General features: G+C 39.6%; 1 protein-coding gene across 2 annotated transcripts in view; it reads right to left on the reverse strand.

Annotated features, from left to right (window-relative positions):
* Positions 1–23854, reverse strand: part of DNAAF9 (dynein axonemal assembly factor 9) — a 143381-nt gene that overhangs the window by 78089 nt on the left and 41438 nt on the right. For both annotated transcript variants that reach the window (XM_072736258.1, XM_072736257.1), the window contains exons 8-12: positions 14924–15022; positions 9940–9995; positions 5745–5880; positions 2531–2612; positions 1500–1536 (exon numbers count right to left, since the gene is read on the reverse strand). In XM_072736258.1, coding sequence (XP_072592359.1) covers positions 1500–1536; positions 2531–2612; positions 5745–5880; positions 9940–9995; positions 14924–15022 — 410 coding nt within the window. The remainder of the gene's footprint in view (positions 1–1499; positions 1537–2530; positions 2613–5744; positions 5881–9939; positions 9996–14923; positions 15023–23854) is intronic.

The raw sequence follows: 23854 nt of genomic DNA on the forward strand, positions 1-23854 counted from the left end.
AAGATTCTCTCTCTCTCTCTCTCTCTTAACCCCTCCCTACACTGCTTATGTGTATGCACTCTTTCTATAAGAATAAATAAATTAATTAATAGAAAAGAATCACTAGCAGTTACAAAGCAAGACTATATATACCCACCAAATGTGAGTGTAATTGACTTGTTGCTAAAGGGCAGAAAATTCACACACTAAAACACTGCTTACACATTAATTATAGCTATACAAAACCTAAACGTGTAATTTTTTTAAATGCAGAAAGATACTAATGGGCAGTGCTAAAGAGGAGGAATTATGGCTGATCTGGTTTTCTTTTTTTCCTTTCTATTTTCCAAATTTCCTGTGTATGATTGATTACATTCCTTATACTATATATATTTTTTGATACAACTTAGTGGTTCCCACCCCAGAGATTCTCAGTAATTCTGGGAACTACTATAGCCTGGGGATCATGTATTTATAAAAAGATCCTTAGATGATTCTTTGTGGCTTGTCACTATTGGCCTTTGGGAAGCACTCATCTAGACTCAGGTATTTTATGCAGGAATATTCAGTTAGGTAATAATAGAACTCAATTATGTTCATATTTTGAAGAAAAATTCCTTATTGGAATTCAGTAGTTGCAGCATTGTTATAGACTGAATTGTGTCTTTCTAAAACTCATGCTGAGCTCTAACCCTCAATGTGATTGTATTTGGAGGTCATTAAAGTTAAATGAGGTCATAGAGTAGGGACTTAATCCAATAGGACTGGTATCCTTATAAGAAAAGGAAGAGACAGAGGAGATATTTGTTGCTCCACAAGAACTCAAAAGAAAGGCTGGGTGAGGACACAGCAAGATGGTGGTTGTCTGCAACTCAAGGAGACAGGTCTCACCAGAGACCCAACACTGCTGGTACCTGGAACTTGACACTTCTAGCCACCAGAATTGTGAGAAATTTAATTTCTGCTGTTTAAGTTACCCAATCTATGATATTTTGTTATGGCAGCCCAAGCAGATTAACATAAACATTAATGAGTTTATTTCTTATCTTTGGTTTCCTGTCATAAGTGAGGGGAGCGAAGTCAACACTAGGACCTTTTTAAATAACATGCAGCCTGAGTTCAGATCCCTAAGCCTGAGTTCAGATCCTTAAGCCTAAGAGTCAAATCCAGAGGAGGAAACACTGCTCTGAGCAGACGAAGTTTCACATAGATTCTCCCAATGTTTCAGGATATTTTATTTTTGGGAAAGCCCCTGATAAAAATATATATTACGTAGAAGATATATTAAGAATTACGCCATTGAAATGCATGAGTTTGCAGGTAGGAAGTCTGTGAGTTCTGGAGAAAGGAGTGCACAGCAAAGCTGGCAGGACTCCAAGCTGAGAGACAGGGTCTAAGAAACCACAGCTCTGTTCATCAAATGTCCTACCCACTGCTAATCTCAAAGGAGTTAGGACAGCCACAACTTGTAAGTAACTCAACTTTGAGAAAGAAAAAATAAATTAAAAATGAAGACTTACATTTGCTCAGTTTTCTTGGGCAGCTTATTCTCATCACCTGTGAAAGAGGACCAAGAATTAAGTGTGGCAAGATCACGGGACATACAAACACTTCACAAAGAGGTTAGAATTTCTTAATTCAAAGGAGATGTCAAGTACTACATTTTTTTTTTCTTTTGGATGAAATACAGTACAATCACAAACAACAGCTTCTCCCAATATCCTCTTAGACTTTTACTCCTGACACTGATTTTGACAACCCACTCACTATCACCCCTAAACACCAGAGAAGACAGGGAATCTCTGGAAAGTTTTTGCCTTTATTTTTAAATTTTCAGGTTAAGAGGTATAATTAAGTAGGCTCAGTTTTGACTCTTTATCATCTCCTTAATTAGCTGACTCTTAATTATCATGTTTCTTTCAGTTTTCCAGTCTATATGGCAACACCCAGATGAAAACCTGGTTTCCGCAGCATTCTGCATTGTGGAGCAGTGCTGAGATCCTCCTTCATTCTACAGGCTCTTCTCTATGTCTCTTCTGGTTACCTTAGTCTCTTCTCTATGGTAACTTCTTGTTACCCTAGCAAGAAGGGCAGCCCCAGTGGGCCTAATCTTTCTGGATGGCCCTGCAGCATGGAGCCCTTGCTCCTGTGAATAGTCCCAGTTCACAGGTACTCTTCTACCATGGATCTTCTTCACCAGAACAGCAGGCGCCTGAGGTTGACTCATACAAACTCCCACTGTAGCCCATATCTCCTGCTGGAGATATGGGACTTACTCATCTTTGCCTTCCCTCTGACACCGATCACATGGTCTCACAATGGTTAAACTATATACATGTTGAGTTGATAATTAACTCCTCCTGAAGTACATTCTTTGAAAAATGTGTTAGGCATATAAAGTCTCCATCTAGAATCAGAGAGGGAGTTGGAAGCCTACAAATTGGGTATCATGAGCTTCTGAGAAAAGCAGTAAATTATGGATCCATTTCTAGTTCATGGGGGAAATTCTTTATTAGGAAAGCTGATGAGATGACAAGTTACAGGGACTTACCCAAGTAAGGAATGTGAGTAGCTCCAAAAAAGTATGTTCTTGAACAAGCAAGGGGTCCCTTTGGTGAGACGCACTGTACTACCTGGATGTCAGAGAAAATATACAAGTGAAAAAAGGAGCAGGGACTCAGGTGTGTACTATTTAAGAACAAAAAGTATATAGTTAGTGGAAATCAGTTTTATCTCACCACCTGCTGATTTATTATTTTTTAAAGGCAAAGGAGAAAAGATCACCTTTAACTGTTGTTTTTCTAAATGTATTTTGTGTTGTTTTTAACCTTAGTTATACTGTGAGGTCATTGCTAGGTCAGCCCATGATGCTAACGAATTCACAACTAACAAGGAAAAGAGGAAATGTGCTTGGGTTTTGACTGCTACTAAGAGTCCAGAACTTTCAAAGTGAGAATCTTGGCTGACAGGATGGGCAGATGTGTGGGGGCAGCTACAAATTCAGGAAAGGAGGGTGCTTCCCAGGCCCCCACCTTTGTTTGTAATTCTTCTCTGTACATAGGCCTTGAAGAAGAGAAAATAAGTTCCCTAGATTTAAAAATTCTTATTCTTCTTCCCTGTTTAATTTATACAAAGATGAATACAGATGTCTTTTTCTTTTGAAAATCCAGCATCTCATGGTTCCCATAATATCAGTTATAAAACACAAAAATGCTATCATAAGAACTAAAGGAAAAAAATTAGTGCAATATATTAAAAAATTGCTAAATGTGACGCAAATATTCATTCTACTCCAATGTTCAAAGAGTAACAAGAGAAAAATGCATGGCATTTTTCTGTAATACTGTGAACACTGTGAATCCAAGTTAAAGATGTGTAATAAGAACTTGTTAGGGGGCAGCCCCAGTGGTGCAGCAGTTTAGCACCGCCTGCAGCCCGGGGCATGATCCTGGAGACCCTGGATCCAGTCGCACATCAGGCTGCCTGCATGGAGCCTGCTTCTCCCTCCTCCTGTGTCTCTGCCTCTCGCGCTCTCTCTCTCTCTGTCTCTATGAATAAATAAATAAATAAAATCTTAAAAAAAAAAAGAACTTGTTAGGACTACTCTATAATTTACCATAGTGAATGTGATCAATATTGCCATGACCCTAAGTAAAAAAATGCATGTACGTATTTCTAATTGTTGGTTGATAGGCATATTTCTTCAATAAAACATGTTTCTTGGACTTCAAAATTTCGATTAAAGTTTTTTTTTAAAGGGGCCATTTGTTTCAAACCTGCTTCCTTGGATCCTATCATAAGTTTGTTTAAGTATAGATTAGTATCTAATTTATTGACATGTTAAAAGAAACTGGTACAATAGATTTTACATATATAATGTACAACTGCTCAGATAATCTGGATTTGCATGTTTTACATGTCACCTACTAATCTGCAAATTATTCACAAAGGCACAGAAATGGAAAGGTTAATTATGTTATATTGAAAAAAGAGATGAATGAAGATGAAAGGTCAGAATCCAGGATCCCCCAACCCCATCCCACCACAGGAGCAGATCTCAGGTAAGTTCCGTGACTTCATTAAATTTCATGTTTATTAAATAAAGATCCTCAATTATAATAAGTTATATAAAAAAGAATTTGCTAAATTAAAAAAAAATAGATTATTTTTAAGAGCAGTTTTAGGTTTATAGAAAGAAGTAAACCCAGAGATGTGTGGGGACTGTGTACTTTAGGAGTTTCCCACTCTCCCTCTAGTCCCACATTCAGCCTCTAAGAATTCATCAAAAGTATTCTTTAAGTGTGGTTTCTGCTCCAGGTAAGCAGGCACTAGCTGTGACTCTCTAGATTCACCTCTCTAGATCTTGGAGTGGGTTTGCCTTGATACTTCAGTTCTTTGATGAGTATAAGAAAAGTTATTGGTTTCAGTTTTTCAATTCTTTCTTGATTTCCAAGCTCTCTACATGTTAGTGCCGAGAATGTAAGCTGCCCTGGAACTTACTTAAATTTTGCATTTTAGCAGACCTCCTTTGACACTGTTTCCATGGGTGAACAGGGGAGCATGTTGCTTTGTTGAAAGCTAAGTCCAGGTTCTCCACACAGCCTCTACTGACACTCAGTGTGTGTGTGTGTGTGTGTGTGTACAAGTTATTTGTAAGTGCTGGGCAAGAACAGGAGTTCAGATTCTCTGGTATTCCTCTACTGATGCCACCCTGGCTTAGGAGAGTGACACACACTCTGGGTAGGTGGTGGCCTTGTCATGGCTGAGTGGTAGTAAAAGTCCTGACTCTTCCCGGGCCTCTAATGATACTACCCAAGGAAGAACACCTTGTTACTGCTGGGTAGGGGTGGATGTTGAGGCTCCCACGTTCTTTACTGATACCTCAGGGGTAGAGAGGGCTTGTTGGTGCCCAGTGGGGATGAAAGTCATGGCTCCCTAATGGGCTTCTCTAACACTAATCCTAACAGGGGTAGGGTAAGGCAATGGTACCCCATTATAGACTGGTAAGGTGGATACCTAGGTTCTTCACTTAGCCCATATCAGTACAGGTAGATGGAGATGCATCTACCTGGAGATTCTAAGGGTTTTGGCTGGAATAGAGTAACTGTTGTCTAAAAGTTTTCCATCCTGCTAGGCTGTCCCCTCCCTAGTCCTTCTGCCAGAGAGAGCAGAAGGGGCTTTTTGTGTCTGTGTCTATTGGCATTTCTGGGCTGTCAGTTTCTCTGTTTCCAGTATGGGATATATAAGCATTTTGAAAATACTTAAACTTCTATAGCCTTTTATAACACCAGAGTCTCCTATTTCAGTCTCATCTTTCCTTTAAAAGAATGTAGCAGCAGACAATTTACCACCAAATGCAAAAGTCTTCTCCCTGGCTCGCTCAATAAAAGAATAATGATCCTCAATGTTTATGTCCTGAAATGTAACAGTCAAGACACATTAAACCTTGGTATAAGTCTATTTGCAAGTTAACTTAAAATTCTTATTCTGCTGACAATAGTTCTATGACAATTTAAAGAGTTTAGTTTGAAAAAGTATTTTTTTAACCTTTTTCCTTCAAATATTTAAAAATTAAACATGATGTTTTTAAATTATACCTAGAACTTACATAAAAATACAGTCAGTTTGCAATCACTTCTCTCACTCCAAAACAATTTCAAGTTCAAGGTTAAATCAATATACTAACTGGAAAGCTTCCCCTTATTCTCCCCTCCTCCTTATTTAATAATAAAACCAACTGAGCACCAGTTAGTCAAGCCACTCACCATGTGTTTGGCAAAGCTCCCACTGGGACCAGTGCTGCGTACCAGATGCCCTTCAGAAGGGAAGTTAAAGTTGCCGGCATTCAGATTTTCTCGTGTGGAATGATTACCAAAGAGAACAAATGGCTGCCTATTAGGGCTGGAGTGGCAAACCAAAAACATGATTAGAAAAGAGTCCTAGCTAGGGCAACTTCTCAGCAAGTGGGCTCTTGGGGTTTTCAGGGTGGTGTTATGTGGTCCGAGTCAAGTGGTCAATATAGTCCCCCTCACACTCCTTGCTTGTTGGGAAGCGATGCCAGATGTCTCTGACTCCTACTAACGCACAGGGACATTTAGGGACATAACTAAATCCAAGCGGGTTTATAATTTCAGCTTGTCCTATTTAAGGAGAAAGTTCCATTAAGTCTGCTGTCCATGATGAAGAGATGGAGCAAGATTCCAGATTTTTATGATAGCATTTTAATAGAAATTTTAAAGGATGACAGCAGTTGTGATAGGCAGACAATAGAGGCATAAACCATTCGGGAGTAGCTTTTAGGATGGGAGGAAGAGAGTAGAGTTGCAAATGTCTCACTGCCACATCCACTTACCCTGCATGCATCCCTTCTTCTGTCTCATCTCTTGCTGAGACTTGTCTTTTTATTTTAGTTTTTTGTTGTTACTTTCTGCTCACTTCTCAGTTACTTCAATTGACCTCTAAGTCATTTCACTCCACTCTTGCAAAAGTCACCAAGTGACTTTCATGTAGCAAATAGCAAATCCAATTTTAGTATATGTGCTGCCAAAGCGAGCACGCAAATAGCATATCCAATGGATAGGCTTCAGGTTGACCTTCCTTGGTCTCTCAGAAGCACCTGGTACCCTCTCCCTGCTAAAGCTATTGTGTCTCAGTCGTCAGCCACTCTCCTTCTCTATCTGCCTCTGAATATTCCTAGGGTTTTACTTTTAGTTGCCTGCCTTTCCTCTCCTCTTTCATGATCTACCCAACACCTGTTCCCTTTCCAGTTCTTGCAGTAAATAAATGTCATCATCATCCATCTAGGGACTGAGCCAGACCTAAGATACCTCCTTAGGCCTCCTTGACTTCTCCTGCCCCTTACGTTTTTTTTTGTTTTTTTTTTTAAAGATTTTATTTATTTATTCGTGAGAGACACAGAGAGACAGAGGCAGAGACACAGGCAGAGGGAGAAGCAGGCCTCCTGCAAGGAGCCCGATATGGGACTCAATCCCAGATCCTGGGATCACTCCCCGAGCCGATGGCAGATGGCCCAACCACTGAACCACCGAGGTGTCCCCTGCCCCTTACCTTCCAAATCCAATCAACCACCCACATTTCATTCCTATTTGTTCATTTCCCTCAGTTCACATGGTCACAAGCCTCATCCATGCTGCCATCATTTTTCCTCCAGGCAATTGCAATGCTTCCTCACAGTGACCCTGCTTCCACTTCTGCTCTCCTATAATCTATTCTCCACTGTGCAGAGAGGACAACCTTTTATACATGCAAAGCCTTTAATGCCTTTATGTTATTTTCAGGAGAAGGACTGAAATCTTTCACATGGCCAAAGAAGACTTGCATGGTCTGGCCTGGCCAACTTTTTTGTCTCCACAGGAGGCCATTTACTTCTAACTCTTATATTCCACCAAACCCATGTTCTTTTATGTTCCTAATGCTCTCCTCTCAGGATGCTCTTCTCCCTTAATCATCTTTTCTTTTTTTTTTAAGATTTTATTTATTCATGAGAGAGAGCGGGAGAGAGAGGCAGAGGCACAGGCAGAAAGAGAAGCAGGCTCCCTGCAAGGAACCCGATGTGGGACTTGATCCTGGACCCCAGGATCATGCCCTGAGCCAAAGGCAGATGGCTCAACCGCTGAGCCACCCAGGCATCCCAGTCATCTTTTTTTTTTTTTTTTAATATTTTATTTTTAAGTAATCTCTACACCCAACATGGGGCTCAAACCCACAACCTTGAGATCAAGAGTCACACATTTCAATGACTGAGCCAACAAGGCATCCCTTCCTTAATTATCTTACTCATCATTCAGATTTTCCCCTAGAGAAGGCCATGTTCGCCAGCTATGGTGATGAACTTCACAGTGCCATGTTCTTTTCTCCTTCATGGCACCAATTAGAATTTGTAATTACGTTTTTTTTTTTTTTTTTGTGAGGTTGCCTGATTAATGTCTTACTTCTCTACCACACTATATACACACTCCCTGAGGGCAGAGACCATGTCTGGTTGTTTATTTTTCTTTTTATTTTTTAAGTAATCTCTATGCTCAACATGGGGCTCAAACTAATGACTCTGAGATCAAGAGTCAAATACTCTACCAACTAAGCCAGCTGGGCACTGTGGCTGGATTTTTTTTTAAATCATGTATCTCTTACTTAGGATGTCATATATTCTCAAAAATAGTGATTAAAGGATATTTTTAAAAGATAATTTCTGCTATGGACTGAATGTCTGTGTTCCCACATAATTCATATGTTAAAATCCTAATACCCAAAGTGATGGTATTAAGAGGTAGGGCCTTTGGGAGGTGACTAAGTCATAAGGGCAGATCCTACATAAATGGGATTATAAAAAAGGCTCTTATAAGAGAGGCTCCTGAGAGATCCCTTGCCCTCTCTGCCATGTAAGGTTATAGTAAAATGACTGCTAGTATCTAAGAGGAAGAAGTGGGCTCTCACCAGGCACTGGATCTGACAGTGCCATGATCCTGGACTTCTTAGCCTTCAGAACTTTGGGAAATAAATGTTTTTTGTTTATAAACCACTCAGTTTATGGTATTTTTGTCACAGCAGCTAAATAGATTAAGACAGTTTCCTTTAGGGCAGCCCAGATGGCTTAGCGGTTTAGTGCCGCCTTCAGCCCAGGGCGTGATCCTGGAGTCCTGGGATCAAGTCCCACATCAGGCTCCCTCCATGGAGCCTGGTTCTCCCTTTGCCTATGTCTCTGCCTCTCTCTCTCTCCTCTCTGTGTTTATCATGAATAAATAAAATCTTAAAAAAAAAAAAAAAAAGACAGTTTTCCTTTAACCCCTACCCTTTCCTTAAATTGCTCTTAGTGTGTGTCATGTGGAAAATTCTTTACATTTCTTTGTATTATTCTTAAAAATACCTCCTCTTAAGCTTTAGGCAAATAGGGGCTCTTAAAAGTAAATATAACTCTGATTTTTTTTCTGAAGCTTAATTCAAACTAAGTGACTTTTCAGGCAGAAAAAGATGACCCTGAGTTCCAGCCAGAGCAATCTGTCTCATTTCAGATTGGATTAGAATTAGGAAAGAAGGGCAGCCCGGATGGCTCAGCGGTTTAGCACCTCCTTCAGCCCAGGATGTGACCCTGGAGACCCAGGATCAAGTCCCACGTCAGGCTCCCTGCATGGAGCCTGCTTCTCCCTCACCTGTGTCTGTCTCTCTCTCTTTCTCTGTGTCTTTCATGAATAAATAAATAAAATCTTTAAAAAAAAAAAAAAAAAGAATTAGGAAAGAAAAGAGAGATCTACTCTCATCTCTCTAGCAGAGGAACTATCACCAGCTGGGCCCTCTTAATTATCATGACAAGAGAAGTGCTAAAGAAAACACTTCCAGAAGACAAATGCAGCACCCCAGATTGCTGGGGCTGGGCCTTTATGCCAGGGCTCTTTGACTCCCCACAAAACTCTATTCATCCTGCCTAGCCCTTGGACATTCTGCTTCTTAGCTTTCCTGGTGTAGGGATGAAAGAGAAACTTGCTTCCTTTACATTTCAGTAAGCTACAATGTTTTAAGAGCTAGTTTGCTATAAAACTGTATTTTAAAAATATATATGGGGATCCCTGGGTGGCGCAGCGGTTTGGCTCCTGCCTTTGGCCCAGGGCGCGATCCTGGAGACCCGGGATCGAATCCCACGTCGGGCTCCCGGTGCATGGAGCCTGCTTCTCCCTCTGCCTGTGTCTCTGCCTCTCTCTCTCTGTGTGACTATCATAAATAAATACAAATTAAAAAAATATTAAAAAAAAATAAAAATATATATGTATATAAATACAAAAGTAGTGAAATGGATGACTTTTCAGAATATGAATTTCTTACCCTGTGATAACTAAGTCAATCTGTATTTTCCTGACTATACCTTCTGGACTTAGATGCTCTCTAAGCAACCCCTTAGTCGATCTGGTTTTCTCTATTATTATTTACCTTCTTCCCCAATAAACTTACCTGTTTTCAGTTATATGGCTGGAGATCATTCCATGACTGAAGTAACTTCTGAATGGCTAAAAAAAGACAACATTGCATATGTTAAGATCATAATTTTATAAAACAATCACAAAAACCCCTCATATATGTACAGATGTAGGCAAGTCGGTATAGAGTGTGCTATGTGTTTGAGAAGGAGATGTTTATAGATTATTATAAGACCATGGAAGGACATATGTGGTAGAAAGCAACATGAATTTTGGGGACAAGTAGCAAACAAACAAAAAACAGCAAAAGAGGGGATCCCTGGGTGGTGCAGCGGTTTGGCGCCTGCCTTTGGCCCAGGGCGTGATCCTGGAGACCCGGGATCGAGTCCCACATCGGGCTCCCGGTGCATGGAGCCTGCTTCTCCCTCTGCCTGTGTCTCTGCCTCTCTTTCTTTCTCTGTGACTATCATAAACAAATAAAAATTAAAAAAAAAAAACAGCAAAAGAAATAAGATGAGGCTGCAAAAGAAAAAGGAAGGTAAGGAAAAATTCTTGTTAAATTTTAGAATTTTTAATTACTGAAAGAAAAGAAGACCAATCATCATCTATGGCCAAAGTTACTAATCATGTAAGAATTTTCCTTCTATTAAAATTGTGTTTCTCTACATTTCTAATAAAGAAATATATATTAATTCTAACTTACTAATTTATTTATTTATTTTTTTTATTTTTATTTTTTTATTATTTATGATAGTCACAGAGGGAGAGAGAGAGAGGCAGAGACACAGGCGGAGGGAGAAGCAGGCTCCATACACCGGGAGCCCGACGTGGGATTCGATCCCGGGTCTCCAGGATTGCGCCCTGGGTCAAAGGCAGGCGCCAAACCACTGCGCCACCCAGGGATCCCAAAATTTTTTTTTTTTTTTTTTTTTTATGATACTAACTTCCTAATTTAAAATCAGCATTGAGAACAAATCCATGGAATTAGAAGTATACCAAAAGAAGTTTCTCAGGAGACCACAGAAGTACTTCTTAGCTTGAGTGTATAGTATTAGGCTAAATACTAACCAAAAATTAATATGTAGCATCTATACCAAAGGCATTAAAAACTCCAAAAGGCAATTTTAATCCACTTAAATAACATCTATTGTTCTCCCCTCACCCTGATTATGTAGGTACTATATGCTTATTTTAGAATTTAATAAAAACCACCTATTATCTCTAATAATTGCTAACATTCTGGTATATTTTCTTCCTATTTTTTTTCTACAGTACAACTGTAGTATATAGTTGTACCAAAGTCTGTTAAATAGCCCTCTATTCTTGGAGATTTATATTGCTGTCTCACATCATAAATAATACTTCCATAAATTTTATTTGCAGCTCTGATTATTTCCGTAAAGCAGATCTGGAAATGAAATTATAGGGTAAAAAGGCAGAACTATGTTGCCAAATTGTTTTTCAAAAAAGTTTTATCAAGGGGAGCCCCAGTGGCTCAGTGGTTTAGCGCTGCCTCCAGCCCAGGGTGTGATCCTAGAGACCCGGGATCAAGTCCCACATCCGGATCTCTGCATGGAGCCTGTTTCTCCCTCTGCTTGTGTCTCTGCCTCTCTCTCTGTGTCTCTCATGAATAAATAAAATCTTTGAAAAAAAAAGTTTTATCAATATACACTTCCACTTACAATATATAAGTGTGTCTATCTCAGGGTATCCTCATAAGCACTGGCGATTAAATGTTCATTTAGAAATATACTTGCCAAGTTGATAAATGAAAAATGGTATCTCACTGCTGTTTTATTATACATTCCTTTGATTTCTAATGAAATAGAGTATTTCAGATATACTCAATGGCCATCTGGATTTCCCTTTGGTTAACTGTTTACTTATGTCCTCTGGATGATCATCAATTGGAGTTTTGGTGCTCACAGATCTTACTAATCTGCAAAAACTCTTTATATATTAAAACAGCTAAATTTTGGGGCACCCTGGGTGGCTTGGTCGGTTGGGCATCTACCTTTGGATTGGGTTACGATCCCAGGGTCCTGAGACTGAGTCCCACATTGGGCTCCCTGCTCTGTGGAGAGCTTGCTTTTCCCTCTCCCTCTGCCTGCTGCTCCCTCTGCTTGTGCTCTTTGTCAAATAAATAAATTAATAAAATCCTTTAAAAAGTTAAATAAAATAGTTATATTTTACTGAAGGTTCACCATGTAAATTGTGATAGACACTTATCTCAAGTAATCCTAATAACTTACGAGGTTCATTCAATCACAAACTCCTCTAGTTCAGTTAAACTAAAATGGGAAAAATATGAAAATAAAAATATAAAGTGGCCTTCAAATATGAAAAAATGTTTAAGCTTGCTTCTAATTAGAAAAATACTATTTCTTAATTATGAGACTATGAAAATTAAAAAGTGTGACAATACATCCTGTTGGTGAGGCTGTGGTGAAAAAGGTACTCTCATATAGAGCTGGTGGGAATGGAAACTGGTCAACCCTTTGAGAAATTTGGCAATAGCTAACACAACTAGATATGCACTTACCTTTTGACCCAACAATCACATTACTAGGTATACAAACCGCCAACAATATGAAAACACATAAGCACAAAGTTATTTACTGTGGCATTGTTTACAATGGTAGAATACTGAAAACCTAAATAAGCATACATAAGAGAATGGTTGAATAAATTAAGATAAATCCACACAATAGAGTAGAATGAATCATAACAAAGAATGAAGAAGACCTCAATGAACTGGCTTGGAGAAAGTTCCAGGATGTATTATTGTTGAGTGAAAAAAAGCTAAGTGGAAATGACTACATGTATCTTGTCCTTCAATGAAAGAAACAAGAGAAAATACACATGTATTTGTTCATTTGTATAAAAGAAAAAAAAGTAAATCAGAAATGAAGAGAATTGTTACCTACTGGTAGTACAGTAAGTGGAAAATGGTGAAGAGAGGGAGGGAATGAGAGGGGGCTATAGGAAAAAAGTAGTGATATGTTACAGAATAGAATATACCTTTTTGATCTTTCATTCTTGGAACCAGAGTAATGAGAGAAAGAAAAGAATCCGGAAAACTGAAAAGGGCATCAGTGAGATGCTGGACTACTTCAAGTGGCCTAATGCAGAGGTAATTAAGAGTTTCTGAGAAAAAGGTGGACAGAAAAAAATGTCTGAATAAATAATGGCCAAAAGCTTTCCAAACTTTTTTTTTTTTTTTAAAGATTTATTTATTTATTCATGAGAGAGACAGACTGAGAGAGAGAGAGGCAGAGACACAGGCAGAGGGAGAAGCAGGCTCCTCGCAGATCCCGGGATCACAACCTGAGCTGAAGGCAGGCGCCCAACCATTGAGCCACCCAGGCATCCCAAGCTTTCCAAACTTGATGAAAACTATAAATCCACAGATCCAAGAAGCTTAACAAAAGCCAAGCACAAGACATGAAGAAACTGCTCAAAACCAGTAATAAAAGAGAAAATCTTAAAATCTGCTACAGGAAAAAAAAAAAAGACATGTACAAAGGAATAAAGAATAAAAATAAAGATGAATATTAAAGAGGAGACAGGGCATCTGGGTGGCTCAGTCTAATGGTTAAGCATCTGCCTTTGGCTCAGCTCAGGTCATGATCCCAGGGTCCTGGGGTTGAGCCTTGCATTGGGCTCCCTGCTCAGCGGGGAGTCTGCTTCTCCCTGTGCCCCTCCCCTCACTTATTCATTCTCTCTCTCTCTTTGTCTCAAACAAATAAATAACATCTCTTAAAAAAAAATAAAGAGGAGGGATCCCTGGGTGGCGCAGCGGTTTGGCGCCTGCCTTTGGCCCGGGGCACGATCCTGGAGACCCGGGATCGAATCCCACATCGGGCTCCCGGTGCATGGAGCCTGCTTCTCCCTCCGCCTGTGTCTCTGCCTCTCTCTCTCTCTCTCTGTGACTATCATAAAAAAATATAAATAAATAAATAAATAAATAAATAAATAAATAAATAAATAAATAGGAAAACATCAAACAATGCAAGGGAAAAGAAAGACGGTCAAACAGCATCTTCCAGGTACTAATAGGAAAAACTGTCAACCAAGAATTCTATACGTGGCAAAAATATCTTTCAAAAATGAAGGTGAAATAAAGATATTTTTTCAGACATATAAAAACTGGAAGAATTCATCATCAGAAGATTTGCACTATGAAAAATATTAATGGACACTCTCCAGGGAGAAGGAAATCATACCAAATGGAAATCTGAATCTAAACAAAGGAATGAAGAGCATCAAACACAATAACTACAAGGTCAAATACATAAGATTTTTAAAAAATTTTTTAAATTAAATTTTAAATTATTTAAATCTTGTTTAAAAAGATTAAACAACATTAAAAAGAGAACTGACTGCTCAAACAAAAGTAATAGCAACATATTGGTGGGGTTTATAACATATGTAAAAGTGAAATGCATGACAACAACAAAGATCAACACCAGATCCAAAGGTCAGTGCAGTGCAGGAGAGCTGAGGACTAGCAGTGCAAGCCCAACGTAGGCTCAAGTGTAAGCTCAGGATTGCTCTTCTGATCCTTCCTGTTGACTAGCTTTGGTTCTTGATCTAGATACCTCAGTTTACTTATGGAGTGAGTCTTACATTGAATCTAGTAACTTTACATTGTTTGCCTGGAAAGAAAGCTTACCTAGAGGTTCGACTGAGGAAAGGTATGCTACTCACATGTGGAGAATTATTTCTAGGTTTATTAACTAGTGCTTAATAGCATTCCTTGCTGCCAGAGGTACCACCACACTATAAAATGAGTATCTTTCTTATACAGAAACTGGCACAGAAAAAAATCTTTACAGAGGTTAGCAGGTTGGCATGAGGGTTAAAAACTTCTTTACAGCATATAACAAGCTTAAGGAAATAATAACCAAAACATATTAGGATTGGTAGTATTGTATTCTGAAAAAAATTAACAAAACAAAAACAGAAACAATAAATAAGTTAATCAACTTTTTCTCTTTGACCCTTTCCTTACATACCTCACCCGCCTGAGATTCAGAAAGCTCCAGCAGGAAAGGAATTTCTGTGTCAAAATTAGCAAAGAAGCTAGTCCACTGATGTTCAAAAGCCACCAAATCCTAGGAAGAAAATGAAAAGAATAATGTGTTTGTTCATATTAAGGAGTACTTTAGAAAATCAAAATCACGAAACTGTATCAGATATCAAAATACCAGACCATTTAAATATATGTTTTAAAAGTTAATAGCAAACTACAGATAAGTGTTATCACATAGATGAATCTCAAAATTATTATGCCAAGGGAAAGAGGCTAGCTATAAATGACCACCTGGTGTGTGCTCTATTTCTATGAAATATCCAGAAAAGGCAAATCTAGAGAGACAGAAAGTAGATTAGTGGTTTAAATGAGGCCAGGTAGAGATAGAGGTTGACTGCAAATTAACACAGGGAGTTTTGGGGGTTGATGAAAATGTTCTAAAATCTGATTGTGGTGATGGTTGTATAAATCTATAAATGTCACTAAAAATTACTAAATTGTACACTTAAAACTGGTGAATTTTATAGTATAGAAATTACAGTCTAGGGATCCCTGGGTGGCGCAGCGGTTTGGCGCCTGCCTTTGGCCCAGGGCGCGATCCTGGAGACCCGGGATCGAATCCCACGTCAGGCTCCCGGTGCATGGAGCCTGCTTCTCCCTCTGCCTGTGTCTCTGCCTCTCTCTCTCTCTCTGTGACTATCATAAATAAATAAAAAAAAAAATTAAAAAAAAAAAAGAAATTACAGTCTAGGGCAGCCTGGGTGGCTCAGCGGTTTAGCGCCGCCTTCAGCCCAGGGCGTGATCCTGGAGACCCAGATCGAGTCCCACGTCAGGCTCCCTGCATGGAGCCTGCTTTTCCCTCTGCCTGTGTCTTTGCCTCTCTCTCTGTGTCTCTCATGAATAAATAATTAAAATCTTTAAAAAAAGAAATTATATTCTAATAAAGTTGTTTTTAAAAAAGGACAGTAATGGCCACCCAGTGCCTTACTTTAGCAATCTTTGCTGGAGAGGGGGATAAATAGTACCTATTTATGAGGTACTTAAAAGATGGTATATCCAGTGACAAAAGGTGGTCACATCAATAAAGCTTTGTTTAAGGACAAACCATAACCTCAGTTAGGAGTTGAGTGGTGCCATGGGTGGCCCAGAGCCCTCTGCTTCCTTACACTCTCCCCTAGTGGCAGTGGGAGAATTGCAGAACTCTGTGTCTCCCAGTTGACTCTCCTCTTTGTGCAACCTCTCTCTGTCCCCCACCCCAGCTGCTTTTCAGCCTCCTCTCTGAATTCACTCCTGTTTGCAATCACCATACATTCCTTTGTGCTTCTGGCTTTCCTCTAAAACATCATCAGTTAACCAAAACACATCAGCTATGAGTTGCCTAAGATACTCAAATAACATCTTTGTCTTACTTGAAGTTGCTAATAATTTGTACTCATATAAGTCATCTTCACTGTCCATCTCACACAGTGTGTTTATATACTGGGCACTGGCCTAGTGCCTTGCCCACAGGCATTCTGTTTGCTGCACTAAAACCGACTGGCTGGATCTATGCTCTCCTCCATTCTCTTCCAGTTGATAAGTACTCAGACTTATGGGCTCTGTGTTACCCATGTACTGAATCTACGTCTGGCCCTAGGTATAAAGCACAAAAAAGGACTTCTGCTGGGAATATCTGGTATAAACAACATTCTTATTAATGGTTCCACTGCTTACTGCCCAGATGATCTATAATTTAGATACAGATGTGTATGTGTATACATATCTCTAAAGTTATTTTCAGTAATCATGTAGGTTTTTCTGATATTGTTTTCTGTATAGGTTTTATATATAATGTGGGATAAAAAAAATCAGCTATATGGGGCAGCCCAGGTGGCTCCGCAGTTTAGCGCCGCTTTCAGCCCAGGCAGGACCTGATCCTGGAGACCCGGGATCAAGTCCCAAGTTGGGCTCCCTACATGGAGCCTGCTTCTCCTTCTGCCTGGGTCTCTGCCTCTCTGTCTCTCTCTGTGTCTCTCATGAATAAATAAAATCTTAAAAAAAAATCAGCTATATGTGTATGTATATACATACATATGAAGAGACAAACACAGATAATGTCCTAACTGTACCCACTGAAGAGATCCAGAAACAATGACCAAACCAATACCAGTGAGCATTTCTAGCACCTAGACTGTTGTGCTGAAATACCATTCCTCACTCAAAGAAACCGGAACTTACTAGAGAAATGATGGATTCAGATCTGAGACAGGAAATGTATAAGATAATCCAGGAATATCTTGTCACAGTTTGTCTTAAAAAAAAAAAAAAAAAAAGAGGAGTGCTTGGGTGGCTCAATTGGTTAAGAATCTGCCCTTGGTTCAGGTCATGATCTCAGAGTCCTGAGATTGAGCCCTGCATTGGGCTCCCTGCTCAGCAAGGCATCTGCTTCTCCCTTTGCCCCTCACCCCACTCATGCTCACTTTCTCTCTCAAATAAATAAATGAAATCTTTTTTTTTTTTAAAGTACATATGTCTGATTATTTTGTGAACAGTCATTGATATGCAATCCTTAGATCTTTAATTCATTAGATCCTTTATTCAGCATTGTAAAATGATAGTATTCCAATTCTGTAATTCCATATTCCGGGGATGCCTGGGTGGCTCAGCAGTTGAGCATCTGCCTTCAGCTCAGGGTGTGATCCCAGGATCCTGGGATTGAGTCCTGCACCAGGCTCCCTGCAGGGAGTCTGCTTCTCCCTCTGCCTATGTCTCTGTCTCTCTCTGTGTGTCTCTCATAAATAAATAAAATCTTAAAAAAATAAAAACAGACATGTAAGTAATATATATTCACTACAGAAAACTCAGAAAATATAGAACAAAAATCACTTAACATTTTAGAAAATATTCTATTTTTATAGATGTATTTATATGTTATATATACACACACACACAAATATGTGCATACTTGTAACTGGTAATCTAAAATTACCTAGGTCAGACTGCCTTCCCATACCACCTCTGTGCCTTGGCACAGTTAACCAGACCTTCTGAGTTTGGGACCCTGACCTGCTGCTATCGGGTCCAATCAGTAACCCTGATCCAGGGTCCAAGACAGTCTGTGTGTTTTGGGGAATACACAAAAAAAGATGGAGCATTCTGTTCCAAAAAAATTCCCTGAGAGAGCTGGATGTGTCAGTACTAATTACAGAATAAAGCAGAATGAATCATTAAATACCGCTTTCAGGTCCATGCTATGAGTGAAATAAAAGATGCAATGAATTCTTATACTAGAAATAACTAGTTGGGCACCTGAGTGGCTCAGTGGCTGAGTGTCTGTCTTTGGCTCAGGTCGTCTCCTGGGGTCCTAGGATCGAGTCCCACATTGCGCTCCATGCAGGGAACCTGCTTCTCCCTCTATGTATGTCTCTGCCTCTGTCTCTGCCCTCTGTCTCTCATGAATAAATAAATAAAATTAAAAAAATAAAATAACTAGCATTATATATGAAATTTCCATTTAGATACACACACACACACAGTCTTATTTTTTTTTATTTTTTTAAAAAACTCTTTTTTTTTTTTTTTTTACGATAGTCACACAGAGAGAGAGAGAGAGAGAGAGAGAGGCAGAGACACAGGCAGAGGGAGAAGCAGGCTCCATGCACCGGGAGCCTGACGTGGGACTCCATCCTGGGTCTCCAGGATCGCGCCCTGGGCCAAAGGCAGGCGCCAAACCACTGTGCCACCCAGGGATCCCACACAGAGTCTTAAAATATCCTAACATCCTTGTATTTCTCTATGCCCACTTTATAAATGAGACTAAGGCACAGAAGAGTAAAGTGACCTGCCTGAGGATGGAATAATAAAGAGCAGCAGAAGCAGAATTATATCTAGTTAAGAGATACTCAGAGCGGTGTTTTTTCCACTAGACACACTATTCTCTAACTTTTCCCTTAAACAAATGGTGCACTTGTGGAAATAGATACTTGTGTATGTAGGTGGAACTGGTCAGTTGCATCTGATGATGAAGGGAAAGTTTATCTGCTCAGACCCTTTGAGGCCAAATCAGGAAGACAGGCCCAGATAGATATCAAGGTCAGATAAGCAGCAGAAGTCTGTAAACCCCAAGACCCATGCCAGTGTGCCTTGGTTCTTGGCTGGTATGGAAGGATACTGAACTCTTGGCCCTAGGCTGGCATCCTGCTCTCTGGTGGCTCAAAGTCCATACTCATGGCATCACTGGCAAGTTGATCTGGCTTAAGGACTAGGCAAGGGAAAGCAGCCACATTTGAATAGTTCCTCTCAATGTTCAAAAGGAGAGGATTCTGGGGGCGTTGTGTATTTCTGGGGCTTTCACATATATTCCTTCTCTGTAGTTACAATGCTCATACCACCTCCTCCTCTGTCTGGAAAATCTCTGATCACCACACATGACTCCTTTGAAAAGCAATCTTGAGCAATTCCAGGAAGAGTTATTTTCCTTGCCTTCTATGTTCCACTGCAGTTACTAAACTGTACTGCTATTATTGGTCTAATAGCCCATTAAACAGTATAAGTTGGGGGCAGGTCTACCTATTTCTGCAACTTTAGCATAAGCAATATCCAAGAAATAGCAGGGATCAAGGACTATGTATTTGTTTAATAAACCAACAAGCAGGCTAGCCCGGGTGGCTCAGTGGTTTAGCACCGCCTTCGGCCCAGGGCGTGATCCTGGAGACCTGGGATGGAGTCCCACGTCGGGCTCCCTGCATGGAGCCTGCTTCTCCCTCGGCCTGTGTCTCTGCCTCTCTCTCTTTCTGTGTGTCTCTCATGAATAAATAAAATCTTTAAAAACAAACAAACAAAACAAAAAGCAGGGGGGCCTTGGTGGCCCAGTTGGTTGAGCATCTGACTACTGATTTTGGCTCAGGTCATGATTTCAGGGTTGTGAGTTTGAGCTCTGTGTCAGGCTCCACGCTTAGCGTGAAGCCTGTTCAAGATTCTCTCCCTCTCCCTCTGCCCCCCCACCTCCATTCATGCCCCCCTCAATTAAATAAACAAACAAACAAGCAAGCAAAAACCCCCAAAGGCACTATACTGACTAATAAGGGGAAAAATACCCAATTTCTTTTTTTAAAATTTTTTTTTAAAATTTTTATTTACTTATGATAGTCACAGAGAGAGAGAGAGAGGCAGAGACACAGGCAGAGGGAGAAGCAGGCTCCATGCACCGGGAGCCCAATGTGGGATTCGATCCCTGGTCTCCAGGATCGCGCCCTGGGCCAAAGGCAGGCGCCAAACCGCTGCGCCACCCAGGGATCCCCTCAATTTCAATATTTAAAAGTATTTTAAAGAATTATATAATACAATAAAAATGAGAAAATGAAAATAAAATAATATGATAAGACTACTACCTGGCGTTTCTAAGACACAGAAACACAAATTATTTTACAAAGATGGAAATAGTACCATTTACTTTTGCCACACATTTTGAACTTCTATATCAAATCCAATTCTAAAACATGATTTTATTTATTTTTAAAGATTTTATTTATGTATTTGAGAGAGAGTGAGAGAGCAAGCATGAGTGGGGGAAGGGCCGAGGGAGAAGCAGACTTGCCACTGAGTAGGGAGCCCAATGTGGGGCTTAATCCTGGGACTCCAGGACCATGACTTGAGCCAAAGCCAGACATTAAACCAACTAAGCCACCCAGGTGCCCCCAAACATGATTTTAAATGACAGTATAATGGGCCACTGAATAGATTTACTTAATCAAATTCCTATTGTTGAACATTTACTTTGTCTTCAGTTTTTATTAACAGTTTTTGTAAATAATGCTTCACTGAACATCCTTATCCTTCACTGGCATCTTTAATTATTTTCTTGAGATAAATTACTAGGTTGAAATTGCTGGATAGGACGACGCCTGGGTGGCTCAGTGGTTGAGCATCTGCCTTTGGCTCAGAGTATGATCCTGGGGGTCTGGGGATCGAGTCTCGCATCGGACTCCCTGCGAGGAGCCTGCTTCTCCCTCTATGTCTCTGCCTCTCTCTGTGTCTCTGATGAATAATTTTTTTAAAATCTTAAAAAAAAAAAAAAAGAAATTGCTGGATAGGGATACCAAATGCTCACTGAAGGCTTTACTCTTACTCTTTGGCTACTGGCAACTCTAGTCTCCCCCTTTAACAAATTTCTAGCCTTTTAGTAGATGAAAAGGTAGCACCTCCTTGGAATTTTGTGTATCTGTGAGTACTAATGCAGTTCATCTATAAGGAATATCTCATGGAAAAAATAATCAATAAAAGAAAAAATAAACATCTCAGAGGAGTCTGCACTCACCCTCTGTGGGATCTGACCAGGAAGCATGGAACTGTAGGGTCTCTGGCCATCAAAGAGCAGCAGGTGATTGGCCAGTGGGAATTAAAGCCTAGATGTCAATTCTGGTTTAGGATTACAAGTCTTGGCAAAGAAGAAATAGAAGAAAGCAGAAAAAGTATATGGCTGGTGGACAGAAAAGATGGTTTTATTATTTTTTTTTATTTTTATTTTTAGAAAAGATGGTTTTAGAGAAGTCTGGAGGCTGTGAGACAGCTGAGAGAAGGGAGAAGAAAATAAGGCAGATTTTTAAAAAGCAAAAAGCAATATAGATATGAATTGCTCCCTTTTCCATAATTTTTCTAGAGATACAAATAAAGACTAGAATTGCATTCTAAATACTTTTGGTTGTTGGATTCAAATTTTGTGAAGAACATTTGTAGATTTACCACAAGAGATCCCTGCACAAGTTTATGGTCATTTTTACACGTTTATAGTAATTTGTATCCCATGTAAGATTCAATGAGCTTCATGGATTTGTGGATTGATTTGATTTCATCAACTTGGAAAGTTCTTAGACTTACAATTCAGATTTCCTGCAGCATTTTCTTTCTACTGGGACTTCAACTGTATTATATCAGGTCATCCGACATTGTTTGGCAGATACCAGATGTTGTTTTACTCCCCTTGATCTTTTTCTCCTGGCCCTTCAATTTAGAAACCCTCTGATCTTCAAGTTCACAGAACTTTTCTTCATTTGTATCTAGCCTGCTGTTAAGACAATCTAATATATTCTTTGTATTTTAGACACAGTATTTTCCATTTCTAACATTTCCATTTGTTTCCTTTTATAGTTTTCAGGTCTCTGCTGAAATCTTTTTTAGATTTTATTTATTTCACAGAGAGAACACAAGCAGGGGGGACCAGCAGGCAAAGGGAGAGGGAGAAGCAGACTCCCTGCTGAGCAGGAAGCCTGATGAGGGCTCATGAGCTGAGCAGAAGTCAGATGCTTAACCAACTGAGCCACCCAGGTGCCCCTCTGCTGAAATTCTTTAGCATTTTTATTAGTTATTTTAAACTCTTCATTAGTTAATTTCACTATGTTTGTATTTCTCTTGACTGTTTTTCTTTTTTAAGACTTCATTTTTTTTAAAAGATTTTATTTATTTATTCACGAAAGATACAGAGAGAGAGGCAGAGACACAGATAGAGGAGAAGCAGGCTCCCTGTGGGGAGCCTGATGTCAGACTCAATCCCCAGGCCCAGGATCACGCCCAAGGTGAAGGCAGATGCTTAACCACTGAGCCACCCAGGTGTTCCAAGACTTCATTTTTGAGTAATCTCTACACCCAGTGTGGGGCTTGAACTCACAACACTGAGATCAAGAGCTGCATGCTCTACCAACTAAGCCAGCAAGGTGCCCCTTGACTGTTGAATGGACTGTTTGTTGATAATGAAATTTTCTTGCTTCGTATCTTAATTTTCTTATCATATACTAGACATTTTGTTATAAAAGTTTTTACTGAGAAACTGAAGTACATAATACCTCTAGAAAAGTTTACCCTTTCTTTTATCAGGCTATTAAAGTAGGAATCTAAGTAATTTTGATGTGTAACTGATCTGGGTCTGGGTCTTACTGCATTTGTACATCTGTTGATCATTAAATTGAATTTTGGGGGTAGGGTCTGAACTTCAGCAGACTTTGCTCATGGGAAGTCAGAAAAACCAAGGAAGGGTCTGACCTATAGCCCATGGTGATTACCACCATTGCTTCTTCAGCTATAAGATGTCACTATTGGTTCAGGTGCAATTAAAAGTGTCTTTCTGAATGGTCCCTTTCAGCTGAATCCAGAAATGCTTCCAATGTTCTAAAAAATATAGTTCTGTATGGTGAAAGAGAGTGGTCTAGTTTCATTCTTCTGCATGTGGATGTCCAATTTTCCCAGCACCATTTATTGAAGAGACTGTCTTTCTTCCAATGTATAGTCTTTCCTCCTTTATCAAATATTAGTTGACCATAAAGTTGAGGGTCCACTTCTGGGTTCTCTCTTCTGTTCCATTGATCTATGTGCCTGTTTTTGTGCCAGTACCACACTGTCTTGATGACCACAGCTTTGTAGTACAACCTGAAATCTGGCATTGTGATGCCCCCAGATATGGTTTTCTTTTTTAAAATTCCCCTGGCTATTCGGGGTCTTTTCTGATTCCACACAAATCTTAAAATAATTTGTTCTAACTCTCTGAAGAAAGTCCATGGTATTTTGATAGGGATTGCATTAAACGTGTAAATTGCCCTGGGTAACACTGACATTTTCACAATATTAATTCTGCCAATCCATGAGCATGGAATATTTTTCCATCTCTTTGTGTCTTCCTCAATTTCTTTCAGAAGTATTCTATAGTTTTTAGGGTATAGATCCTTTACCTCTTTGGTTAGGTTTATTCCTAGGTATCTTATGCTTTTGGGTGCAATTGTAAATGGGATTGACTCCTTAATTTCTCTTTCTTCAGTCTCACCACTCTCTTTCACCATACACAAAGATAAACTCAAAATGGATGAAAGATCTAAATGTGAGACAAGATTCCATCAAAATCCTAGAGGAGAACACAGGCAACACCCTTTTTGAACTCAGCCACAGTAAC

The sequence above is a fragment of the Vulpes vulpes genome, chromosome 14 (genome assembly GCF_048418805.1).
Source record: "Vulpes vulpes isolate BD-2025 chromosome 14, VulVul3, whole genome shotgun sequence".
NCBI classification, from domain to species: domain Eukaryota; kingdom Metazoa; phylum Chordata; class Mammalia; order Carnivora; family Canidae; genus Vulpes; species Vulpes vulpes.